This window comes from Amblyomma maculatum, chromosome 3, assembly GCF_055883805.1.
Source record: "Amblyomma maculatum isolate TAMU_Amacu chromosome 3, ASM5588380v1, whole genome shotgun sequence".
Classification (NCBI taxonomy): Eukaryota; Metazoa; Arthropoda; class Arachnida; order Ixodida; family Ixodidae; genus Amblyomma; species Amblyomma maculatum.
In genome coordinates, this window is record NC_139346.1 from 39,556,886 (window position 1) to 39,583,735 (window position 26,850).

At 49.2% G+C, this 26,850-nt stretch overlaps 1 protein-coding gene across 1 annotated transcript in view; it reads right to left on the reverse strand.

Moving 5' to 3' along the window:
* The window catches only part of LOC146194601 (uncharacterized), a 159,597-nt gene extending 134,318 nt beyond the window's left edge, over positions 1 to 25,279 (reverse strand). The window contains exon 1 of the mRNA XM_084596595.1: positions 24,992 to 25,279. Within this exon, the coding sequence (XP_084452721.1) occupies positions 24,992 to 25,279 (288 nt within the window). The remainder of the gene's footprint in view (positions 1 to 24,991) is intronic.
* Positions 25,280 to 26,850: the final 1,571 nt, after the last annotated feature.

A 26,850-nucleotide genomic window follows, 5' to 3' on the forward strand; every position in this document is an offset into this window, starting at 1 on the left:
TCGAGAGCGCCAGCACGCGATGCATGTCAGTGGCAATAACGATGAATGTTACCACACTACAGTTTCCCCCCGCGTAGAGAAGGAGCCATCCTGGCGACTCATGAAGCCGAAAGGACAGACGGATCGTAGTATGGCTTGATTCGGTCCATATGAACTATTTCGCGTCCACGGCGACGCAAGTCCGCAGAGGTCGTAACGGGCTCAACTACGTAGTTGACAGGAGATGTTTTTTGAAGGACTCGGTATGGACCGTGATACCGAGCAATACGCTTATTTGAAAGGCCGGCGATTGTGGCAGGAACCCAGCGCCACACTAAGGAGTTGGGTGCATGCGAAGGAGCCTCGCCAGTGTCACGATGGTGTTTTTGTTGCCACTGGTTTTCCTTTGTAAGCGAGCGAGCTAGCTGGCGGCATTCTTCTGCGTACTGGGCGGCGTCCGAGAGTGGCGTTGATTCAGAAACATCAGGGCGGTAGGGCAAAAGCGCGTCGATTGTGCAGGTTGGCTCGCGCGCGTAAAGGTGATCTGCATCGCAGTGTTACACGCGTGGGTTACGAAGGGGAGAACCTGGTCCCAGTTGGAATGAGCGTCGTTAACGTATATCGCCACCATGTCACTCAGAGTACGGTTGAAACGTTCTGTCAGGCCATTCGTCTGAGGATGGTAAGAAGTAGCGGTGCGATGAATGGTGCGACATTCTTTCAGTAGAGCCTCAAGAGCGTCGGACAAGAAAACGCGTCCGCGGTCACTGAGCAGTTCCTTCGGTGTCCCGTGTCGAAGAATCAAGTTGTGCAGAATGAACAAAGCAACGTCTCTTACTGAGGCAGAGGGTAACGGTGATGTTTCAGTGTAGCGAGCAAGATGGTCTACTGCCACGATAATCCACCGGTTTCCAGCGGCAGTAGTAGGAAGAGTGCCATAGAGATCAATGCCAACGCGGTCAAACGGATGAGCAAGACAGGGTAACGGCTGCAACGAAACAGGGGACTTCTGAGGCGTTTTTCGGCGTTGACAAGATTAGCAAGCGCGCACGAAATGTCGTACAAAGCGGTGCATTCTACGCCAGTAAAATCGCAGACGTAGGCGCGTGTATGTTTTCAATACGCCACCGTGAGCACACTGTGGGCCTTCATGGTACGCAGCACAGATTTCGGTGCGGAGATGACGCGGGATGACTACAAGCCACTTCCGTCCATCAAGCAAATAATTGCAGCGATAGAGAAGACCGTCACGAATGGAGAAGTGGTGGGCTTGCCGGACGAGCGCTTTGGATGAATGACCGGGAGTAGGAATTGAGAGAAAATCCAAAAGTGCCCTGATCCAGGGGTCATTCCGCTGTTCGGTAGCCATGTCGATAGTGGCAAGAGTAGACAAATCGTAAGCACAGATGTGGTCAGACGAGGTATCACTTGGCATCCGCGTCCGTATGCTACAGACCTGATCGATAAATGACATGAATGTCATACTCCTGGAGACGGAGAGCCCAGCGAGCAAGGTGACCACATGGATCTTTCAGAGAGGCGAGCCAGCACAAAGCGTGGTGATCGGTCACAACATAAAACGATCGACCATACACATAGGGACGAAATTTCCCGATGGCCCAAATAATGGCCAAGCATTCCATTTCTGTGACTGAATAAATAGACTCTGCTTTCGTCAATGTTCGGCTGGCGTATGCCACAACATACTCGCTGAAACCAGGCTTACGTTGGTTAAGGACGGCACCAAGCCCATACCGCTGGCGTCAGTGTGGATCTCCGTAGGCGCAGTCGGATCAAAATGGCGTAGAATGGGAAGCGAAACCAAAAGGCGGCGTAAAGTGGTAAAGGCTTTGTCGCAGGCTGGAGTCCAGGAGGAAAGGTCGGAGCTGTCGGCAAGGAGCTGGGTAAGAGGAGCGATGATAGAGGCAAAGTTCAAGCTGAAGCGTCGAAAGTAGGAGCAGAGGCCGATAAAGCTCCGGAGCTGCTTCAGGGAGGTTGGCTTCGGAAACTCTCCAACTGCGCGAAGTTTGGTGGGATCAGGAAGAATGCCGCCCTTAGAGACTACGTGGCCTCAAATTGTGAGTTTTCGAGCGGCAAAGTGGCACTTCTTCAAATTCAACTGAAGTTCAGCGCCGGCGAGACACGTGAGGACATCCTTTAAGCGGAGAAGGTGAGAAGAAAAGTCGGTAGAAAAAACTACTATGTTGTCCAGATAACAAATACAGGTCTGCCACTTGAGTCCACGACGAACAGTGTCCATCAGGCGCTCGAAAGTAGCCGGGGCATTGCAAAGGCCAAAGGGCATAACGTAGAACTCGTATAAGCCGTCCGGTGTTATAAAGGCAGTTTTCGAGCGGCCATCATTAGCCATCGGTACCTGTCAGTAGCCAGAGTGCAAATTCAATGAGGAGAAATACTCGGCTCCTGTAAACAGTCAAAAGCATCGTCGATTCGCGGCAGAGGATAGACATCATTGCACGTGATCTTGTTTAGACTACGGTAATCGACGCAAAACCGGATGGAACCATCTTTCTTGAAGACCAAAACAACCGGAGAAGCCCATGGATTGTTAGATGGCTGTATGACGCCCCGGCGAAGCATGTCGTCCACGTTACAAGCAATGCCTTGGCGCTCAGAGGCTGACACGAGATAAAGATGCTGTCGTACAGGTGCGTTTGTACCAGTGTCGATTGTGTGCGTAACAACAGACGTGCAACCGAGAGCAGTGTGAGGAAGGTCGAAGGTAGAAGTGAAGTTGTGTAGAAGAGCAGCGAGCTGATTGCGCTGTGCGGATGGACGATCTGCGTCAATAGCTTGTTGAAGACCATCGGGTGGTGTCGAAGCGGTCGCTATATCGCAAGAGCTGAGAACATTAACGTCTAATAAAGTAGGCGTGGCAGGAAGAGTATTTACAAGCGCGGGATCATGTTCCTCAATACGACCGAGATACTCGCCGCGTACCAGGACGGACAGGCACGAAAATGGATTTGAGACGTACAATGCACTAAGGCCATCTTCGAACATGACGACAGGAAATGGAAGCAGGAAGCAGGGATGGCGTGAGGCGGCGTCGGAAGGTGTGAAGAAGACAGTCGAACTAATAACGCTTTCACAGAAGAGTGGAACGAGGGCAGCAGAAAATGAGGAATGTCTGTGTCATTGGCGACGAGGAGTTTTGCAGGCCGGGTAGGGACGTCATACGAGATGGTATCACAAAGAGGTAAAAAGGAAACTTCCGCGCGGGCGCAGTCAATAACGGCATGATGAGTGCAAAGTAAATCGTAGCCCAGGATGATTTCATGTGAGCAGCGAGACAGTACAATAAACTCGATGGTGTATAAGACGTCTTCGATGAGAACACGGGCCGTGCACGCCGCTGAGGGATGAATTCGCTGTGATGAGGCGGTGCGAAACGATAAGTCGGAAAGCGCGGTGGTCACCTTACGAAAACGACGGCAAAGAGCTTCACTGATAACGGATACGGCAGCGGCCGTGTCGAAAAGAGCGAGTATTGCGACGCCGCCGACCAACACTTGTATTACGTTTGTGGGGAACACTGGGGACTTGAAGACTTCGAACCAAGCGCAGTTCTTGCCCCGGGAACTGCGACTGTTAGTTTCCCTCAACAGTGCCGGTAGAACGTCGAAATGGGGACGGGGAACGGCGACGAGGGGAAGGTGATCGGCGAGTGGTATACGTTTTATTCCCGCGAGACACAAAGTCGGAACCGTGCGGAGTTCTCGGCGAGGGCTGGTCCGTATCGTAGGAGTAGTTCCAGAGGTCAGCTCGAGAAGGTGGAAGGCGTTGGCGGCAAAGGCGTGCGACATGGCCCGGCAGCCCGCCAGAGTAGCAAATTGGCCGGTTGTCGGCGGTTCACCAAGGGTTCGTAGGGCGTTGGCGTACCCTTGGAATAGGGACATGGTATGCAGACCCAGGCAAAGGCGAAGGAAGGTTGGAAGGAGAGGCCTGGTAGGAAAGAGATGCTGAAGGCATTAGCGGCTTGGCCGCAACTTGGGCATAAGTCAGTGGTGCCGTTACTTGCGCCGGAACGGGGCTGGGCGGGAGCACAGGGCTGGGAGGGAGCATGAAGCTGGGCGGAAGAACATCAGCGATGTGATCTTGCACGGCACGCCGTATAGTAGGGGCCAAAGACGGAGCCCTGTCAGGAACAAGGCGACCAGTATCCTGCACTGAGCGATCAGTGATAGCTGGCGGGCGACCTCTTCTCGAACGAACGCTTTGATTTGTTGAAGCAAAGGGCTGTCTTCTAATGTAGTAGAACTGCCCAGCGCTAGTGCAGAGATGGCATCGTCTCTACCACTGGACCGCCGGGTAGAAGCGGGCTTTTTACGAAGCTCGTCATAGCTCTGGCCAAGTTTGATCACGTCACTGACCGTGGCAGGACTTTTCACCCACAGCATCTGGCACGCGTCCTGAGAGATGCCCTTAAGGATTTTTTCGGTCTTATCCGCTTCGGACATTAGGGGGTCGACACGCTTGCAGAGGTCAACGATGTCGTCTATATAACTGGTGAACGGCTCTTCAGCCTGCTGAGTGCGCTCGCGAAAGCGTTGTTCTGCTCTGAGCTTGCGAACTGCAGGTCGGCCGACCACTTCCGAAAAATTCTTCTTAAATGCAGACCATGATGGCAGGTCTGCCTCATGGTTGCGAAACCAGAGGTTCGCCACGTCAGTCAGATAAAAGATACCGTTACTTAGTTTGGTAGTGTCGTCCCATCTGTTGTAGCCACTGACACGCTCGTACGTCTCGACAACCAATCGTCGACGTCTTGATCGGCCGTGCTACTGAAGAAGTATGGGTCATGCTGCCGTAGAGCTCCAGAACAGAGGACCGTGGTTGGGAGAGTTGGCGATGTCGAGGCGGTATCATCCGTCATGGTGAACGCAGATGGCAATGTGCGGCTTCTTAGTTCCAGGGTGGACGGGAACGTACCCAGGAGCACCTGACCAATTGTAGGGGGTGTTCATTCACTCCACACAGAGGTATTCAGCTGCTCAGGATGAATTCGCAGCGGAGCGTCAGGCGTACTGAATCACGAAGACAACGACCATCTTCTTCGTCCTCGAGAGCGCCAGCACGCGATGCATGTCAGTGGCAATAACGATGTAATTTTCATTACCACACTACAATATATATATATATATATATATATATATATATATATATATATATATATATATATATATATATATTGTAGTGTGGTAATTTTCATCGTTATTGCCACTGACATGCATCGCGTGCTGGCGCTCTATATATATATATATATATATATACTTCTTCGAGTCCACTTCGAGTCCGCGCACGAGACTCTCCATGAGCAGCCGCCTAGCGGCTGCTGTTGTACACGCTACAATATATTTATATGGAGAGTCTCGTGCGTGGACTCCAAGAAGTGGCCCCGTGGCGTTCGAGAGGAAGAAGCTGAAGTTATCTGCCGTCTCTCGGTGCTCCGTACCTGCTCTTCTGCGCCTACTAGGTCAACTCCCAATTGAAACCCAACCTTCTGAATACGGGCCTAAACGGCTACGTGACAATATATATATATATATATATATTGTAGTGTGGTAATTTTCGTCTTCATAGCCACTGCCATGCATCGCGTGCTGGCGCGCTGGAGGACGAAGAAGTTGGTCGCTGCCTTGCTGGTTCGTCACGCCTAACGCTCCGCTGCGAGTTCCTCCTGAGCGGCTATACCATCTGAATAAACACACCCCTACAATTGGTGCAGGTGCTGCTGGGTACGTTCCCATCCACCCTGGAACTTAGAAGCCGCACATTGACCTCGGCTTCCACCATGCCGGGCGAGACCACATCGACATCGGCGCCCATACCAACCACGGTACTGTGTTCTGGCGTTCTACGGCAGCGTGATCCATGCCTCTTCAGTGGCACGGCTGACCAAGACGTCGACGACTGGTTGTCGGCGTATGAACGTGTCAGCAATTATAACAGATGGGACGGCACTATCAAGCTAAGTAACGTAATTTTTTTACCTGACCGAAGTGGCGAACCTCTGGTTTCTCAACCATGAGGCAGACCTGCCATCTTGGTCTGCATTTAAGAAGAATTTTACGGAAGTGTTTGGCCGTCCTGCAGTTCGCAACCTCCGAGCAGAACAACGCTTGCGTGAGCGTACTCAGCATGCCGAAGAGTCTTTCACAAGTTATATAGAGGACATCGTTGACCTGTGCAAAAGTGTCGACCCACTAATGTCCGAAGCGGCTAAGATCAAACACATCTTGAAAGGTATCTCCGAGGACGCGTGTCAGATGCTCTGGGTGAAATATCCTGCCTCCGTCAGTGACGTGATTAAACTTTGCCAGAGCTACGACGAGCTTCGAAAGCAACGCATTTCTACCCGGCGGTCCGGTGTTAGAGACGACATCATTTCTACACTAGCATTGGGTGGTTATACTTCATCAGAGGATAGCCCTTTGATTCAACAGATACAAGCCTTCGTTCGCGAAGAGGTCGCCCGCCAGCTATCCCTGGTCGCTCAATTACAAGACACTGGTCGCATTGTTCTTGACATGGCTCCATCCTTGGCCCTTACCATACGGCGTGTCGTGCAAGACCATATCGCTGATGTCGTTCCGCCTAGCCCCATGCTGCTTCCAGCCCTGTGCAGGCGCAAGTAATGGCACCATTGACGTACGCCCAAGTTACAGCCAGCCGCTAATGCCAACCGCAACTGTTTCCTACCAGGCCGCCCCTTCCAACCATCCTTCGCCTTTGCCTGGGTCGGCGTTCCATGTCCCTATTCCAAGAGTACGCCAACGCCCTACTAACCTTTGGCGCACCGCAGACAACCGGCCAATCTGCTACTCTTGCGGGCTGCCGGGCCATGTAGCCCGTCTTTGCCGCCAACGCCTTCCACCTTCTCGCCCTGACCCCTGGAATACTCGTACGACGCCGACCAGCCCTCGCCGAGAACTCAACCCGGTTCCGACTTCGCTCCTCGGGACAATCAAACGTATACCTCTCGCCGATCATCTTCCCCTCGTCGCCGTTCACCATCACCACTTCCCCAGCGTTCTACCGGCGCTGTTGAGGGAAACTAACAGTCGCAGTTCCCGGGGAAAGAGCTGCGCTTGGTTCGAACTCTTCAAGTCATCCGCCTTCTCCCGCTAACGTAATACAAGTGTTCGTCGACGGTGTCGCAATACTCGCTCTTGTTGACACGGGCGCTGACGTATCCGTCATCAGTGAATCTCTTTGCCGTCGTCTTCGCAAGGTGACCACCGCACTACCCGACTTCTTGCTTCGCACCGCTTCATCCCAGCGCATTCATCCCTCAGCAGCGTGCACGGCCCGTGTTCTCATCGAAGACGTCTTATACACCATCGAGTTTATTGTACTGGCTCACTGCTCACACGATATCATCCTGGGCTACGATTTCCTTTCCACTCATCGTGCCGTTATTGACTGCGCCCGCGCGGAAGTTGCCTTTTTTCCTGTGTGTGATACTGTCTTGTGTGACGTCCCTACCCGGTCTGGAAAACTCCTTGTCGGCAATGACACAGACATTTCTCCATTTTCTGCTGCCCTCGTTGCACTCTCATGTGAAAGTGTTGCTACTTCGACTGTCTTCTTCACATCGTCCGATGCCGCTTCACGCCATCCGTGCCTCCTGCTTCCATTTGCTGTTCTCAAGTTCGAAGAAGGTCTTAGTGCAATGTATGTATCGAATCCATTTTCGTACCCATTCGTCCGGCTACGCGGCGAGTGTCTCGGTCGTATTGAAGAACTTGATCCTGCGCGTGTAATTACTCTTCCTGCCACGCCTACTTCATTAGACGTTAATGTTCTCAGCTCTTGCGATATAGCGACCGCTTCGACACTGCCCGATGTTCTTCAACAAACTATTGACGCAGATCTTCCACCCGCGCAACGCGACCAACTCTCTGCCCTTCCACAGAGCTTCACTTCTGCCTTCGACCTTCCTCACACTGCTCTGGGTCGCACGTCTGTCGTTACGCACACAATCGACACTGGTACAAACGCACCTTAACGACAGCGTCCTCACCACGTGTCGGCCTCTGAGCGCCAAGTCATTGCTGATAACGTGGACGATATGCTTCGCTGGGGCGTCATACAGCCATCAAACAGTCCTTGGGCTTCTCCGGTTGTTTTGGTCACCAAGAAAGATGGTTCCATCCGGTTTTGCGTCGTTTAGCGTAGGCTAAACAAGATCACGCGCAAAGACGTCTATCCTCTGCCACGAATCGACGATGTCTTGGACTGTTTACAGGGAGCCTACTATTTCTCCTCTTTGGATTTGCGCTCTGGCTACTGGCAGGTACCGATGGCTGGTGATGACCACTCGAAAACTGCCTTTATAACACCTGATGGCTTATACGAGTTCTACGTTATGCCCTTTGGCCTTTACAATGCCCCGGCTACATTCGAGCGCCTGATGGACACTGTTCGTCGTGGACTCAAGTGGCAGACCTGTCTTTGTTATCTGGACACCATCGTAGTTTTTTCTACCGACTTTTCGTCTCACCTTCTCCGCCTAAAGGATGTCCTCACGTGTCTCGCCGGCGCTGGACTTCAGTTGAATTTGAAGAAGTGCCACTTTGCCGCTCGAAAACTCACAATTTGAGGCCACGTAGTTTCTAAGGACGGCATTTTTCCCGACCCCACCAAACTTCGCGCAGCTGCAGAGTTTCCGAAGCCACCCTCCCTGAAGCAGCTCCGGAGCTTTATCGGCCTCTGCTCTTTTTTTCGACGTTTCATCTTGAACTTCGCCTCTATCATCGCTCCTCTGACCCAGCTCCTTGCCGGCAGCTCCGACCTTTCAGCCTGGACTCCGGCCTGCGATAAAGCCTTTAACAGTTTACGCCGCCTTTTGGTTTCGCCTCCCATTCTACGCCACTTTGATCCGACTGCGCCTACGGAGATTCAAACTGACGCCAGCGGTATTGGGCTTGGTGCCGTCCTTACCTAACGTAAGCCTGGTTTCAGCGAGTACGTTGTGGCATACGCCAGCCGAACATTGACGAAAGCAGAGTCCAATTATTCAGTCACAGAAAGGGAATGTTTGGCCCTTATTTGGGCCATCTGAAAATTTCGTCCCTATGTGTATGGCCGACCGTTTTATGTAGTGACCGATCACCACGCTTTGTGCTGGCTGGCCTCTCTGAAAGACCCATCCGGTCGCCTTGCTCGCTGGGCTCTCCGTCTCCAGGAATATGACATCCATGTCATTTACCGATCAGGCCTGAAGTGTACGGACGCCCCCGCAGGGGGCATCTGTTAAAGCAGATGTTTGCGTGTACTGTGCGACACCACGGACCCCGAGCACCCACGCTTAGCCGTGCGTGGCATCGCCGTGTCTGGGGAAAAGGGGATCCTGGTGGTTGAGCCGATGCCGAGTGTTTGGACCTTTAAGGCCCCTCGGCGGAGGCAACACACCACTTTGGCCCACGCTTCCCACAGACGGCACCTCCGGGCTGACCCACCCGGGGGAAATCGGCAGTCGCCTTTTCCTGTCCTCCCCTCCACATTTCACTTTCCTATCCCCTCTCTTACAACTGTCCTGTCTTCTCTTACCTTCTTCGTTTCTTCCTACTTCCAGGCGACGAGGGTTAACCTTGTGTGGCTAACCACCCTGCGTTATGCCATATTTGGTTATAGTCGGGGTGTACGGCTGGCGTGGGCAGGACTGCTTTGCGAGTTCCTGTCCCGTCCCCTCGTTGGGCTCCATGGTGGGTGTCCGCCACCCCGGCTGAACAAAAACTTACTGTATGGCTTCTGCTTTGCTCTCCAATGATCATTCCCGAAAAAGGGGACGGACCGATGAAACTGCAAACTTCTTTCTAAAGAATGCAAACAGATTCCCACGCTTCCACGTGGTGCACAGTGAATACCCTCAAAAACAGCTAGGCAAATATCTCCTTTTGTCGTGACCAAGACATTGACTGAAGCAATAGGCCAAGGATACAATGTCAAAAAACTTCCAAATGGCAACCTTCTCTTGGAAATTATGTACCATCATCAGAATGAAAAACTCCCAACAGTAACCAGCTTTGGGGAATGCCCAGTTAATGTCACCAAACACCGGTCTCTAAACATGGTGAGGGGAGTCATTTCAGATGACGACCTAAAGTACCTAAGTGAAGAAGAACACCTTGAAGGACTAAGAGAACAAAATGTCATCAATGTGTTCAGAATTAAAATTAGACAGGATAACAAAGAGATACCGACCAGGCACTTAGTCCTTACCTTCGAATCGAGCACACTGCCCGAGGCTGTGGAGGTAGGGTACACGAAGATTAAACTGAAACCATACATACCTAACCCGCGCCGCTGTTTCAAATGCCAAAGGTATGGCCACGGCTCAGACTTGCCGAGGCCAACTTACATGTGCGAAGTGTGCCTCCCACGAGCATCCCGCTGAGAACTGTGAATCCGAAACGCATCTTTGCATCAACTGTGAGGGCAGCCACGCTGCTTACTCACGAACCTGTCCAACATGGAAACAAGAGAAAGATATCATCACACTAAAAGTCAAAGAAAACCTCACTTACAGGGAAGCACGTAAGAAACACACGTCCACTCACACCCCAACTTATTCTGTTGTGACGCAAAAGGGGGCGGCGTCACAGCAGTCCTTGGAACCTGCCTAGGTGACACACGGTGCACCTAAGGCAGGGAGCTCTACGTCCCCGGTGGAAGTATCTGGGGCTGCTCCACCACCCTCAAAGCAGGCTGCGCGGGCCTCTAGGTCAGCTGGCCCCAAAGTCTCTCCAGTAACGGCGAGATCTACCACAAATGTGTCTGTGCAGTCTGCACAATCGTCCAGCACGTCCGAGGACGCAATGGACACAACAAACGACGACCGTCCGGGGCCGTCAACATCTGACAGGCGACGGAGCTCCTTGGAGCGAACTAGAAAAGAAAAGGCCCGAATCACCGGGCCAGAAAAAACTTAGTCTCTCTACCTTCCTCATATAAAATGGCGTTCTTAGTCCATTGGAACTGTAGAGGACTTTTAAGAAACTACAATGACGTAACAGACCTTTTAAATTCACTGTCCCCTGTGGTCCTATGCCTAAAGAGACCAATCTGGGACCTCAACAAAAAAAAATTTTAAAAAATCACAAAGTGTTTCGATGTGACAGAGAACAAGCAGGTCGCCTCTCCGGAGGCGTTGCTATTGTTGTGCAGAGCAGTATTGCAACGCGAGAAGTCCATCTCAAAACTAATTTCGAAGCTGTTGCAGTTACTGTTGTTCATTATAAAACAATCACAATATGTTCTGTCTACCTTCAACCTCATGTCATTGTTACCCTTCACGACTTAGAGGAACTTTTACAACAGTTACCTGAACCATATATTTTAGTTGGAGATTTTAATGCACACTCCTCCTTTTGGGGGAGTGAGCAAACAGACAGTAGAGGACGTATTTTAGAAGATTTTTTGCTGTGCAACAATGTCTGCCTCCTGAATACAGGTAAACAAACATATTGCTCCCCAAGCTCAGAAAAAATGAGCTGCTTAGATCTATCATTTTGTTCACCATCAATTTTCACCGATTTTAAATGGGACGTTCTCGACAACCCATATAGAAGTGATCATTTACCTGTCATAATAAGTCTAACATCCTCACCATCCATCACTCTAACCAAACCACGGCGATGGAAACTTCACTTGGCAGATTGGACACTTTTCCAGTCCAAAGCTGACCTCATAAAAGTATTTTCAGAAAATCTCAGCATAGATGAGCTGAATGAAGAGATTACAGCTTGTATTATTGCTGCAGCACGCCTAGCTATTCCACAGTCCTCGGGAACTGTACAGCAAAACCATAAAGTGTGGTATACACAAGAGTGCAAAGAGGCAAAAAGAAAACAAAATAAAGCTTGGGGAATATTCCGGAGATATCCCACACATGAGCACCTTATAACTTTTAAAAAGGCCAGGGCTAAAGCACGGTGCATTCGCCGCGAAGCTGAAAAAGCCTCATGGCAAAATTATGTGTCATCAATAAATAGCTCAACCACATCAAAAAAAATGTGGGAGCAGGTTAATAAACTAGACGGCAAATACTATCCTTTCACGATTCCACTTTTAACAACTCCTGGTACACAAACGAGTGTAGAAGATCAAGCAAACATATTGGGGGAACATTTCGCTACAATCTCTAGTTCGGCACACTATACACATTCCTTTATAAAGTATAAAACAGCAGCTGAAAAACAAAGACTCCCAATAGCTGGAGGCACAAATGAACCGTTTAACTGTTTAATTACACTTGAAGAAATAACTAGAGTATTAAATGCCGGCAAACAAACTGCCCCCGGACCAGATGAAATACATTATGAAATGCTTGCTCATTTGACTCCATTGTCAGTAGATGCATTATTGAAATTTTTTAATAAAATATGGATATCTGGAACAATACCAGAAGCCTGGAAGACAGCCGTTATAGTACCGCTCTTAAAGCCTGGGAAGCCCCCGGACTCCCCAGGCAGTTACAGGCCAATAGCCCTGACGAGCTGCCTTGCAAAAGCTTTTGAAAGCATTGTAAATACAAGGCTCATGTTTGTTCTTGAATCCCGGAAACTTCTTAATACCCATCAGTGCGGCTACACAAAAACATGTTCAACTATTGATCACCTTGTCCGACTGGAAAATACTATCCGAGAAGCCTTTATTCATAAACAGCATTGCTTTGCCGTATTTTTTGACCTCGAAAAAGCCTATGACACCACGTGGAGGTTTGGGATCCTGCGTGATTTGGGAGAGCTTGGCATTCGCGGCAGGATGCTAAAATGTATAAGCGACTTTCTCTCTCAACGCTCATTTAAAGTACGTCTCGGTTCTACCCTTTCTAAAACCTTCATACAAGAAAATGGTGTGCCTCAAGGATGTATTTTAAGTACTACTCTGTTCATAGTAAAAATTAACAGTATAGCAAAAATAATCCCAAAATCCGTTGTGTACTCTGTCTACGTAGACGACCTTCAGATTGCATGTACATCCTCCAATGTGTCAACATGTGAGAGGCAAATACAGCTCACAGTAAATAGACTGGCAACGTGGGCAGATAGGAATGGCTTCAGGTTTTCTACTCAAAAGTCGGTAGTAGTTTTGTTCTCCCTCAGAAGAGGACTGCACATTGATCCCACCTTAATGATGTTAAGCTACCTGTAAAGCACGAACATAAATTTTTAGGGCTAACTTTTGACAGAAAGCTTTCATTCCTTCCCCACATAAACAACCTAAAAAAGAAAGCTTCGAAATCTCTCAATATATTGAAAGTCCTTTCACATAAACACTGGGGATCTGACAGAACATGTCTTTTAAAAATTTACCGCTCTGTGGTTCGCTCATGTTTAGATTATGGCTGCATAATATATGGATCTGCAAGGCCGTCATATTTAAAACGACTGGACTCCGTACACAATTCAGGCTTGCGTATTTCAACCGGTGCATACAGGACATCCCCCATAAACCGCTTATATGTAGAAACCAATGAACCATCTCTTACAAGCCGAAGAAACATGCTCACATGCTCATACATTTTAAAGATCCGTTCACTGCCAAACCATATCTGTTACCCAACAGTTACAAAGTGCCAGTCTCGAACACTGTTCATAAACAAACCTCAAAAAATAAAACCACTTCTGCTCCGCTTTGAAGAGAAATGTCAAGTTTTAGACTTAATAGACTCATTACCTAATATTACCCGAAAACCTGATCCACTTCCACCATGGTACTGCCTGCCGTCTGTATGTGACTTCACATTAAACCAATTCCAGAAAAACCAAACACCACATGAACACATATTGCAGGAATTTTTAGCCCTAAGTGAAAAGTACAGAGAATATGTGGCATTCTATACAGATGGTTCATAATCTGCACATTACGTCGGAAGCGCAGTGGTCCAAAACAATTGGAATAGAACAGTACGGCTACCACAGTGTGCATCCATTTTCACTGCCGAGTGTTATGCAGTCCTCATGGCCCTAGAAAAAATTAAAATTGAAAACATAGAGAATAGTGTCATTTACACTGATTCTTTGAGCATACTAACAGCATACAATCATAAAATGCAGGCAAATCGCTTATTGGTGACATCATACACAGCATAAAAACAGCCACAACCCAGGGAATACTGTAAAGCTTTGTTGGATTCCGAGTCACATAGGAATTGATGGAAATGAAAGCGCTGATATATGCGCTGCACAAGCTCGACATATAGAAATGAAGAAAGTGCACATTCCCTACAAAGAAGCAGTCAAGTTAATGCAGTCTAAGCTAAGAGATAGATGGCAGTCTAAATGGAATAATGAAGAAAATAATAAGCTACACCTAGTAAAACCTGTCATATCTGAATGGAAGTCATGCACACACCAAGAACGATTCACTGAAGTCATTTTATGTCGCCTCCGTATTGGACATACACACCTTACACATGATTATATTCTTAGAAAAGAGGAAATACCAACATGCGACCTTTGCGGAGAAACTATCACAATTAATCACATTTTATATTCCTGTACAAAGCTGGAAGAACTAAGAAAGAAGCATTTTCTAATATTTTATTCAGAATATATTCCTCTTCACCCCAGCTTACTCATAGGAGAAAATGCTCTTGTTAATATATCATGCGTTTTTATGTTCTTAAAAGATGCCAACCTTCTTAACAAATTATGAGTTTTAATTACCATATTACCATCTGCTGCATGGACAGCAGATCTCATCATGTGTTTGGCGCATGATAGCCTTAGATGCTTATGCGCCATAAAACACAACACACACACACAGCATACGGACGCGGATGCTCTTTCCCGCTCGCCATTGCCTAGTGATACCTCGTCTGAGCACGTCTGTGCTTACGATTTGTCGACTCTTTCCACTGTCGAAATGGTTACCGAGCAGCGAAATGACCCGTGGATCAGTGCATTTTTGCATTTTCTTTCAAGTCCTACTCCCGGTCATTCATCCAAGGCGCTCATCCAAGGCGCTCGTCCGGCAAGCCCACCACTTCTCCATTCGTGACGGTCTTCTCTATCGCCGCAATTATTTGCTTGATGGACGGAAGTGGCTTCTAGTCATCCCGCGTCATCTCCGCGCCGACATTTGTGCTGCGTACCATGGTGACCCACAGTGTGCCCACGATGGCGTATTGAAAACCTACACGCGCCTACGTCTGCGATTTTATTGGCCTGGAATGTACCGCTTTGTACGACATTTTGTGCGCGCTTGCGAATCTTGCCAACGCCGAAAAATTCCACAGAAGTCCCCTGTTTAGTTGCAGCCGTTACCCTGCCCTGCTCGTCCGTTTGACCGCGTTGGCATAGATCTCTATGGCCCTCTTCCTACTACTTCCACTGGAAACCGGTGGATTATCGTGGCAGTAGACCATCTTACTCACTACACTGAAACATCACCGTTACCCTCTGCCTCCGCAAGAGACGTTGCTTTGTTCCTTCTCAACAACTTGATTCTTCGCCACGGGACTCCGAAGGAACTGCTCAGTGACCGCGGACGCGTTTTCTTGTCCGAAGCTCTTGAGGCACTGCTGAAAGAATGCCGCATCATTCACCGCACCGCAACTTCTTACCACCCTCAGACGAATGGCCTGACCGAGCGCTTCAATCGTACTCTGAGTGACATGCTGGCCATGTACGTCAACGACACTCATTCCAACTGGGACCAAGTTCTTCCCTTCGTAACCTACGCGTACAATACTGCGATACAGACCACCACTGGATTCTCTCTCTTCTTTCTTCTTTACGGACGCGAGCCAACCTGTACAATGGACACGCTCTTTCCCTACCGCCCTGATGTCTCTGAATCGACGCCACTCTCGGACGCCGCCCAGTACGCAGAAGAATGCCGTCAGCTCGCCCGTTCGCTTACAACAGAAAACCAGTGGCAACAAAAACACCACCGCGACACCGCCGAGCCTTCTACATATGCACCTAACTGCCTGGTATGGCTCTGGGTACTGAACTCGGGGTTACTGAGATGTCATTGGTCGCCAGCTTGATTAACCACCGACCTTTCAAAGAAGCTTCTTGCTCGATATCACGGTCCATACCGAGTCCTCCAACAAACATCTCCTGTCAACTACGTAGTTGAGCCTGTTACGCCCTGTGCGGACGTGCGTCGCTGTGGACGCGAAACAGTTCATGTCAACCGAATCAAGCCATACTACGATCCGTCTGTTCTGTCGGCTCCATAAGTCGTCAGGATGGCTCCTTCTCTACCCGGGGGGGGGGGGGGGGGGGGGGGGAATGTAGTGTGGTAATTTTCGTCTTCATAGCCACTGCCATGCATCGCGTGCTTGCGCGCTCGAGGAAGGAGTTGGTCGCTGCCTTGCTAGTTCGCCACGCGTGACGCTCTGCTGCGAGTTCCTCCTGAGCGGCTACATCCATCTGAATAAACACACCCCTATAATATATATATATATATATATATATATATATATATATATATATATATATATATATATATATATATATATATATATGCAGCTTACCCCGCCGGGAGTTCGATCCAGGCGTCCGTGCGGCGCCTTTCATTTGGCGCTTTCTCGAACGCCGCACCACAGAGCATATATAAATAGACGCAGTACAGCACGCATCAGCGTTGTTTAAAATTGGTTCACAGCAAAGAAAAGGCGCAGTATCTGTTGCAATTCTAGTCAATGCCTTAGCAACGCGGAGAGGAAGACTTCCGCCATGAAGCACTTTAGTTAGCCAAAGTACCCCCGAATGTTTTACAAATGTCTTGGCTATATATTTATAAAAGTGTAAATTTGTAAAATTATTTGGCTACATGGAGAAAGACGAAGAAATTGTTCTGTATCGGAGCACTGCAATCACGTCTCGTGTTTTTATATGTGTCGCATGAGGCAGCCGCCGCTGCTATAGATAGATGTATTTATTGAAAGGAAAAGGCAGAGAGGTTGGCCGGAATAATTCAAATCTGGCCTGCTACTCTGCACAGGGGAAGGGGAAGGAGAGAAGAAAGAAGGTCATGATGGGTGACGATGTGGGAGAAGGCATATGAAATACATATACAGACACAGTAGCTTGTTTTACAAGCGCGAATCAAGTCCGCTGGCACACAAAAAACGGCAAAGAGCACACACTGCCTGGACACCCTTCCCCTTGTCCTGCCAAGCGCCCAGCAGCAGTTCTTCCGACAGCGGCCTCTTGTCTAAACACTTCAAGGAAGCCGCTAGCACACTTCTTTCGCGCGAATACGCCGGACACACCAATAATATACGGTCCACAGTCTCTGGGATGCCACAAGTTGAACATTCCGGCGAGTCCATCTGTCCAATTAAATGTAAGTACTTGTGCGTGAAAGCCACGCTTAAACGAAGTCTATATAGTAAGCATGCCTGATGACGTGGAATATCACGCGGAACGTAAAATTTTAATGTTTGATCGAGCCTTCTTAGACGAATGTGTCGGGCGTCTGGCTGGGCCCAGTAAGCTGCTGTAGCATTATTCATGCAACTCGTAAGAAGACACGTCGTGTCACCTTTCGAAAAAGTCACAGCTGTTTGGAGGCCATCCTTTTTGTTATGGCGATAAAGGTTGTGCCTGCTGGACCTCCTTCGGAAGCTGGTAGGTCGGCAGCAGCCATCCAGAGAAGGCGCCTCTACCACCGTACGACTCACGCAGTCAGGACACTGATGTGTATTCGGCACACAGTGGTGACTCCTCGAACGATTACGGGTTCGTACCGGTTGTCATTAAAGACAGCGCCGGATGCACAGACAAGGAGAGTCGTCCTCGCCAAGCACGCCAGCGATCACCACGGTGCAAAGTGGCCCGGTCATACAGCTTTGCTTGTGCCACAGCAACCGAGAGACATTGTGAACCTCCTGAACAGGCAAATCATCTCCATATATTTGAAGCCTAGCACCGGGAGAGACAAAACACGAGAGGGTAAACCGCTATCAGAGCTTTTGGATAATACCGGTTGTGAAACTCCGCTTCAAAAAAAGATGGATTTTGTACGCGTTTTTTTTTTGTGCTTATGAATTGCCGCGCCATCAGGAAGCGGTAAAAAAACTTTTTGCGAATTCCGTCATTCTCTTTTAGAAATTGCATATTTCTCTTTTTTTTTCAGCTTAATTGAATGTATGGCTGTTATCTTAAGAAGTTTTGCTACTGGAAGTCTTCAACTATTTTTTTTTTCAATGGTGGTTGTGAATTTATCAACAATCTGAAAGTTTGCAATTTAGGCGCAGTTTCCTTAGTAGCTGCTGGCGGCGCCATCATTCGTATACACCCGAATTTTGGCCAATCAAAGCCGCTGTTCTTTGATGCATGGGTCATATATGGGATGTTTCGCAACTGGTAGTATTGAAGAGCTCTGGCCCCTATAAAACATCATTGTCATCGATATTAAGGAGGAAAGTGCTCTAGACAGCTTGTCCGGCATCAATAAACTCGGCAATATAAGCGTACGCCATCCTACTCTTCAAAAAATCGGAACTGCGGCTGGCGTAATTTACAGCGTTCACATCGTCATCTATGACGCTGGTTTACCTATGTTAAGCTGGCGACCAATGGCATCTCAGTAACCCCGAGTTCAGTACCTAGGAAGATCTACATGCATCAAACTGACTTTGAAGGGTGACTGCATACCATCTTACGTGGAGGTTGGGCACTTCGGCACTCAGTTCGACCTTTCGTGCCTGAGCGTCTGCAGTGCAGGAAGTGCATGAGGATCGGCTCCGTGACTGCTGTGAGTAACAACTCCATCCTGTGCCCGAGATGCTCCGAGCCACATAGTTGGGACATCTGCCGCGCCACTACCTTAAAATTCGCCAACTGCTGTGGCCCTGACGATTATTCATCTAGAGATTGCCCCGTCTGAAGACAAAGACAAGGTCATCCAGTACTGGAGTAAATGGTGCGGGACCATTCTGAGCACAAAGAATCCACTGCTAACGTACGGTGATGTCGTTCGCACCGCCAAAGATCGTCGAAGAAACAGATAACATTTGAAGCAAAACTCTCAAGCGCCACTGCAACAGCTCCGACTGCACCAACAACCGCACTAAACCAAGGGCATCCGATGTCTCACGACGATGGACCTGCAGTATCCGAAAAAAGTTCGCCACCACTACCGAAGCCTTGTACAACCACCGGGGCAGGAACGTTGCCCCACTCCAAATGTACAACGCTTACGACTGATGCTGTCAATCCGCATGCTTCGTACAGTGAACAATACCTGCAAGTGATCGCAATGCTCACGTCATTGATGAATGTCACGCGTTCTCTGCTTTCCGACCTGCACACGCCAGCAGCACACAACGCGCTGCAAGTACTGGACGATCTGCATCCAGGTCTTGCGACTCTACGGAGAAGGCATTATGGCTCCTCCCGATATATCTTTTCATAAGAAGATCAAGCAATCTTTTATTTTTAGAAAAAATTCCCGTGGACTCCAGTCCCGAATTTCAGATGTTCGAAAATATTGTTACGGGGAACATCCACACGCGATAGCAGTCTGTGCCACTAACGCTATGGCTGCTCAGATCTGTCCATCCTCAGCGTCGTCGTCTTTTGACAGTCTGTCGCACTTCTCGTCCTCGTGACCACCACCAGCGAATACCACTAGTAACACTACCGCCCCCCCCCCTCGGGAAAAGCACAGTCCTGGTGCTTTCTACATTAGTGAAATAGAACGTGAATTATAGGGCTTCATACGGGACACATGCACAATTTCGGAGGATGGCAGTGCCGACGAGGACTTCAGATGCACAGGTTCAACTTCGTATGTGGCGTCAGTCACGGGGCGCAAGACACGGTAAGAGCCTATGTATCGAGGCAAAAATTTCTCGTACAACCCTACTCGACGGCAGGGAAGCCACATCATGACGAGATCCAAAACTGTAGTGCGCATCATGGTGGCGACTACCGTATCGGCATTTTTTAGAGTCTTGGGATACAGACAGCCTAGCACGAGGAATCCGGCTGAGATCATGAGCGCGGGCGACAGCATCACTGGCGCAAGTACTGGTGGCGTCTGCCCCGGGCAGTGAAGTGTCGAAGGGCAGCAACGGGTGTAAGCTAAATAACAGATAAAATTGAGAGTATCCAGCAGTAGAATGCACAGGTGAGTTGTAGGCGAATGCCATAAAGGGTAGACGAACGTCCCAATACCTGTGGTCGTCAGAGACATGCATGGCCAGCATGTCTGTGAGTGTATGGTTTGGACGTTCCGTGAGCCCGTTGGTCTGGGGATGATAGGCGGTGGTGAATTTGTGGAGGACGAGGCCTAAACGGAATCTCTTCAACTACTCGTGAGAGGAGGCAGCGGCCATGGTCTGTTACTAATTCACGAGAGGCGCCATTATGAAGAATCACCTTTTTTAGAAGGAAGTCAGCGACATCTGTGGCGCCGCTTGTCGGGATGGCTCGGGTAATAGCGTACCGCGTAGCGTAATTGGTGGCGACGGCGATCTACTTGTTCCCCAAGGCGGAAACTGAAGGGCCCAAGAAGGTCAACAACAACATGGGAAAACGGGTCAGTTGGTATGGGGATCGGTTACAAGTGACCTGAAGGCGAAATTGTGGGTTTCTTTCGACGCTGATACAGTTCAAATGCGGCAACGTAGAGCTGGACGGAGCGTTAGAGCCCGGTAGAACGTCTGCACAGGCTGTCGTATGTACGGGAGACATCCAGGTGTCCAGCCGTAGGAGTATCATAGAACTGTTCAAGAATGGTAGAACTGAGGTGTGGAATCGAGCAAAAGGTCTGCGTCATCTGGTCGCATATTAAATCGGTATATAGTGTTCCCATAGAGTACGAATAAGGCGAGGGATGAATCAGGGCGGTTGGAGGTAAGATGGAGGATAAGGAAATTTGGCTAAGGATCCAAGCGCTGTTCGTCGGCAGTATTAGAAAAGGCCTAGACAGAACTCACACAGGCGTAATCGTCGGAATTGGAAGGGCTAGGGGAGTCAATGGGATGACGGGACAAGCAATCTGCATATTGTGGTAGCCGGCCGGGCTTGTAGATGATTTGAAAATTATATTCTTGCAATCGTAGCGCCAAGCGTCCCAAGCAGCCGGTAGGATCTCTTAGGAAGGAAACCCAACACAAGAAATGATGGTCTGTTATAACAGTAAAGAGGTGGCCAAACAAATAGAGGCGGAATTTTTAATATCCCAAACAAGCGCCAGACACTCTCGCTCTGTGATAGAATACTTTTGTCCATGTGTAGACAGGAGGCGCTGGTATACGCAATCACCCTTGTACGGCCGTGTTGTCGCTGAGCGAGTAGAGCTCCTATGTCATGGCCACTTGCGTCTGTGCGGAATTCAGTATTGGCGGATGGGTTGAAATGAGCCAAGGGCGATGGAGTAATGAGAGTAGCAATTAGCTCCGAGAAAGCTGCAACTTGTTCAGGCCCCCAAGAGAATGAACGTCTTTCTTCAGGAGTTGAGTGAAAGGACGAGCAAGGGTTGCGAAGTTCGAGACGAATCGTCTGAAATAGGAACATAAGCCAATAAAGCCTCGAACATCGCTGGATTAACGCACAACCGCGCGAGTCTTGTCAGAGTTAGGCTGAACGCTGGCAGCATTAACCAAGTTACCAAGGACTGATTTCTCCGTGACCGAAGCTGCACTTCTTGGAGTTTAGTTGAAGTCCGGCTCGAAGAAAAAGCGCAAGAACTGTAGAAAGACGATGGAGGTGGCTCTCAAATGCAGGGGTAAGAACAATTACATCGTCAAGATAACACAAAGTGCTCCACTTGAAGCCTCGAAGCAATGAGTCCATCATGCGTTCGTAGGTTGCTGGGGCATTTTAAAGGCCAAAAGACATGACTTTAAACTGGTAGAGGCCGTCAGGGGTGATGAACGCTGTATTTTTTACCGCCTCTTTCGTCGACAGAGAGCTGCAAGTAGCCGGAATGAAGGTCGATGGATGAAAGGAGCTGGCTCCGTGCAAACGATCAAGCTCGTCGTTGACACGCGGAAGAGACTTTTTTTTTTGTTACCTTATAAAAAATGGCGGTAGTCAACGCACAACCTTCAACTGTTAAATTTCTTCTTGACCAAAACAACAGGGGATGTTCAGAGGCTACTGGAAGGCTCGATTATGTCATTCGCCTGCATCTTCTTTAGCTCCGTTTGAATGACACGTCGCTCGGCAAATGAATACGATAGGGCCGCCTGTGAATAGGACTGGCTTCACCGTTGTCAATGCGATGTCTGACAACTGTAGTTTGACCCAATGGGCAGTTACCGAAGATAAAAAGGTCACTATAGGTGAACAAAATCTTCTGTAACTCCGCAGCGAATTGTTGTTGGAGATCCCCCGCAATCATGCTGTTAAGAGGATCAGGACACAATGTGGAGGGCGAGGAACGGGCTGCAGGGATGGCACTTGGATGATCTGTAGTCAGAGCTGAAATGGAACAATCGGTCAGCAGGGACTGTGAAATTCCTTCATGCAGAACTTGCGTTGACAAGCTGAAGTTAAGGACAGTAAGAGTGGTACGGTTCTGGGAAATATGCACAATTAGATTAGGAAGGGTGACGTGCCGCTGCAGGTTGGCATAAGCAACGGGACGCGCGAGATAGTCGCCGTCTGGAACAGGTGGAAATGGCGACCTAGGGATATAAACGGCAGCTTCAGGAGGAAGGCGGCAGAACTGTACAGGCGTGATCTTCAGGGCAAAGCGGACGATCCAAGCGAAGTAGGCCGGTAAAGCAACATAACTCGTGCAGTGTACATGCCAACCGCAGAAGCAGGGCAGCCATTGGCGACGCGAACTTTGGATGAGAAAGTGGCGTAAGGACTTTCTTGAGGCGACGGCGAAATGAGGAGCTGAGAACGGAGTTGGGCGCCGGTATCAATAAAAGCTGAAACTGAAACTCCATCCACAAGGACAACGATGCGGTTATTGTGTAGTGCAGGGGCAGCGGATATTTTTCAGTCCGGGTCAGAAATTCAGCGTCACCTCCGGGAGCTGCATTAACTAGTTTTCCTATAAGTAAGCGGGAAAAGACGGTGAAGAACTGCGGCGAGGAAGAGGAGAGCGCGGGCGTCGGGCTTGCGGGGATGGCGAACGGTTGGCAACACGAACAGTTGCACCGGGGTCAACACAGCACTTGTCGGGGCGACGTGAGGAATAACGAGGGGCATAGTCTCCTCAGCGGTTGAAGAAGGTGAACTGACGAGATGGCGTGTACCAACAGTTGCGGCAGTGACGGGAGGTGTGGCCAACGCGTGAACTAAAACAGATGGGGCGATTGTCAGGGGTATGCCATTAATTCGGATTTCGGTACCGACATCAGGGTGAGAAACCGGTGTTGGAGGAAGCAGCAATCACTTGAGGGGAAGGTCTGGTATGTACGGTGTCGGGGACGCGGCTGGTAGGTATGCTCATATTCGCAACCTCCTGGCGAACAGCCTGAATGAGTGATATAGTAGCCACGGTGCTGTCCGGCGTCTGCGATAGCAAGGTTGCGGAAGTCATTGCCTCATTTTCTTGGCGGACGTTTCGGGTCAAAGTACTGTCGTTGATAGGCGGTCGGGGAGTCGGGAGATCCACACAGGAGGAGCTAGCAGCCGTGTTCGGCAGCCGGTCGAAACTGTGAGAAATACGCCTCTGTTTCGCTTGCTCGAAATGTGGGTACACCTGCAGCACGGAGTCCACGGTAAAACAATCCTTGTACAACAGCAGGTTGAAGGCATCGTCGGCAATGCATTTTAGTATGTGGCCGACTTTATCCTCCTCGGACATGGTATGGTCGACTTTGAGGCACAGGGACAGGATGTCCTGGATGCAAGTAAGATATAACTCTGTGGGCGTCAACGTCGTATACATGTCTACACAGATAGCTCAGCTAATCCAACCAGTTCCGCGATGTCTGTGGTAATACCTGCCAAGTGAATTCAGATAAAGGTTTAAACATCATATCTGACTGCTTCTACTGGTGCTGCACTAGCTGCCCTACGTGACGCAATTGAATTCGTTACCTCAGACCATCTACATGACTGGACAATGTTCACAGATTCTAAAGCCTTGCAATACGATGCGGCCGGTCACATGACCAGCTCGTTGGAGAGATCCGCCAGCTGTACCATGGCGCAATATCGAAAGGTCAGGATATTTTTCAGTGCCTGCAAGGACTTCGGTATATATGGAAACCTACAGCGGACGAGGCTGCCCGTTCTACACTCAACGACGAAGTTCAAGTCAAATCCCCCGTATCGAGGATTGACGCAGCGTGTGCGCTTGGCTCTTTGGCTCTGGTGATCATACGTTCAGCGTGAAACACGGGGGGTTTTGCAACCGCCGCCTCAGGGCATTGGAGCCTGGACTACGCCTCCGCCTTCCCCATCAGATAGCTCATCGAGAAGCAATGTTGTTGTGCCGTTTATGGCTCGATGTTGCGTTCACCAACAAGTATGCTTTCAGGATTGGAACGACCGACAGTCCTGCCTGTGAAAAGTGTGCCTCTGAAGAGACAACCGAACACCTCCTGTGTGAGTGGCCTGTACTTGTGAATGAAAGATATGAATTGCATTGTGCGCTGTACCGCCTCGATCCTCGCTCTTTAACGGCGGATAAGAAATGTAAAATTGAACGTATTTTCCTACAGTTAATAAGAAGTGCGATTTTACCTAGATTCCACAGAAGGGAAATAGTAGAATGTCACCTGCTTCCCCATTTTCAGTGCTCGAAACAAACTCGATCACTTTGGAATGTGTGTAGGCACTGGGTGGAAATCTAATAAATAAATCAAATTAGGTACTCTGCAAGAGTGTTTTTATTTCGTCCCTTTTATTGACTACTCAACTGCCTGCGTAGCACTAGTCACGTTCAGGTCCGTTTCGTTAGACACTACATCGAGCGTAGGAGTGGACGCAATGGTTTCGTACGTTGCAGTAAACGATGGTCTCAGATGAAGCCCAGTCGTTGCTGTTGTCTCCACAACGGTCTGTTCATTTAGTTGTGTAATGCCAAAGGCAGAGCGGGGGCTCACGTCGCTGTCGGTGACGCGGTCCTGATTGTCTTCCCGGCTGATTGCAGCTTGGCGGAAGAGCAGCGGCTGGGCTATGTCTCTTCTTCCGGCAGTTAGGAGCACTACCAAGAGGGCGACCAACACCACCACAACTACGCACAGCACAATCAGCGGTTGTCGGTCATGGCCGTTGCTACGAACACCACCTGCGGGGTTCTCCGCAGCATCCAGCTTGATGGGGGCAATGCCTGAGTAGTCCAATGCCCGCTGGCCTTCTCTGGCGGTGAGGTATCCGATAGTGTCGGACATCGGGGCGCCTGAGAGCGTCGCTCTGCGGTCCCAAGCCTCATGCGACTGCTTGATTCGTGGCATCACGCCCTAAGTGTTGTCGGCTCCTCCTTCTTCTTTTTCCTTGCTTCCAGGAAAATGCAAGCATCTTGAAACGTGGCACGTACTCACCATGGGAGATTCTCCAATGTGTAGGGTCATGCATAAAGTCGATTACAGGCAAAGGTTCGGCGAAAGGCGAGATTATAAAGAATGATAAAAATAATTGACTAAATTAAATAAATTAAGAATTAAAGAATTACGTCAAGAAAATGGTACGCTTCCAACCTCTCACTCCGTCTTCCTCTTTACTCAGCGCGGTGAAATCATGAGCACGCAATCTCTTTCCTTTAAGCAGTGCAGTACCGCAAATATCTAATCCATCTCGCATGCAGTTAGAGTGATAGCTTTTAAAAATGGCTTAGCTCGGCTAAGTCCGGTTAAGCAATTAAAAGCTTTGTTATACTTGGCTTTGTTGGGTTGCTATAAGGATTAGAGTCATGTAGATTATACCTACTCGGCAGAAGCTCGATTAACTATGGTCAGACACGATTTGTTGCTCTTTAACGTCGAGAAAACGCCGCCGAAGCCCTTGTTCCAGCGCGCGGCTCCTCCATTGCTGTCTGCGAACCTCAATTGATTGATTGATTGATTAATAATTCATTATTGATTGATTGATTGATTGATTGGTTGATTTATTTATTTATTTATTTATTTATTTATTTATTTATTTATTTATTTATTTATTTATTGGCTGACTGATTAATTGGTTGAATGAATCATTCATTCATTCATTGAGAACCTTATCACCACCGATATGGGAAGTTCCCTATTCTTCCACTCAAGTACGCAGACCTCAATAAGGGTCTAGTATTCCTCAACTAGAAGCGCAAAGAATGCACTGATTATTCGCGACTCTGCCCCTAAGTGGACAGTTTCATTGAACCTCAAGGACATCACAGCCGGGTCTAGACGACACAAAGGTATCGAAGGCATTTTTAAAGGCAAAGTCAAATGGACAGTTGTGTCGGTCGGGAGGGAAAGGGTAGGAATGGGACTGGAAACTTGCGTGGCATCGTGTCCGGCAATGTTGTACATTTGTGAAGATATGTACTGTTACGAAATAAGTTTGCCAGGTGCGTGAAGAAGGAGAAGAAGCAGCAGGTCCCCCAGTAGACGAAAAAGCGAAGCAGCAGCAGAAGAAGCGAGCGCCGCAGGCTCTGCGGCCTGCACGTGCGAAGACGAGCGTGGCGCTGGCTCCTCGCGCCGCACTTGAGGTCAAATCTGGCCTGCCGATGACCTTGGTCGAATCCCAATCTAATCGTGGGCGACTCAGCATATACAGTGGGGACCTGCGACAACATCCACGAAAGGCACGGCTTTATAAATCTTACCAAGCAAATAGGGCTAACTCACGCTACTACCTCCCAGTATTGGCAGTAGCGTGAGTAGACACATGCCCAGACCTCACACTAGGCAAACATATCACAGATTTAAGCCGGACCAACTCCAGGTAATGAGGGAAGTGACCATTATAGACTAACATCTAAAAT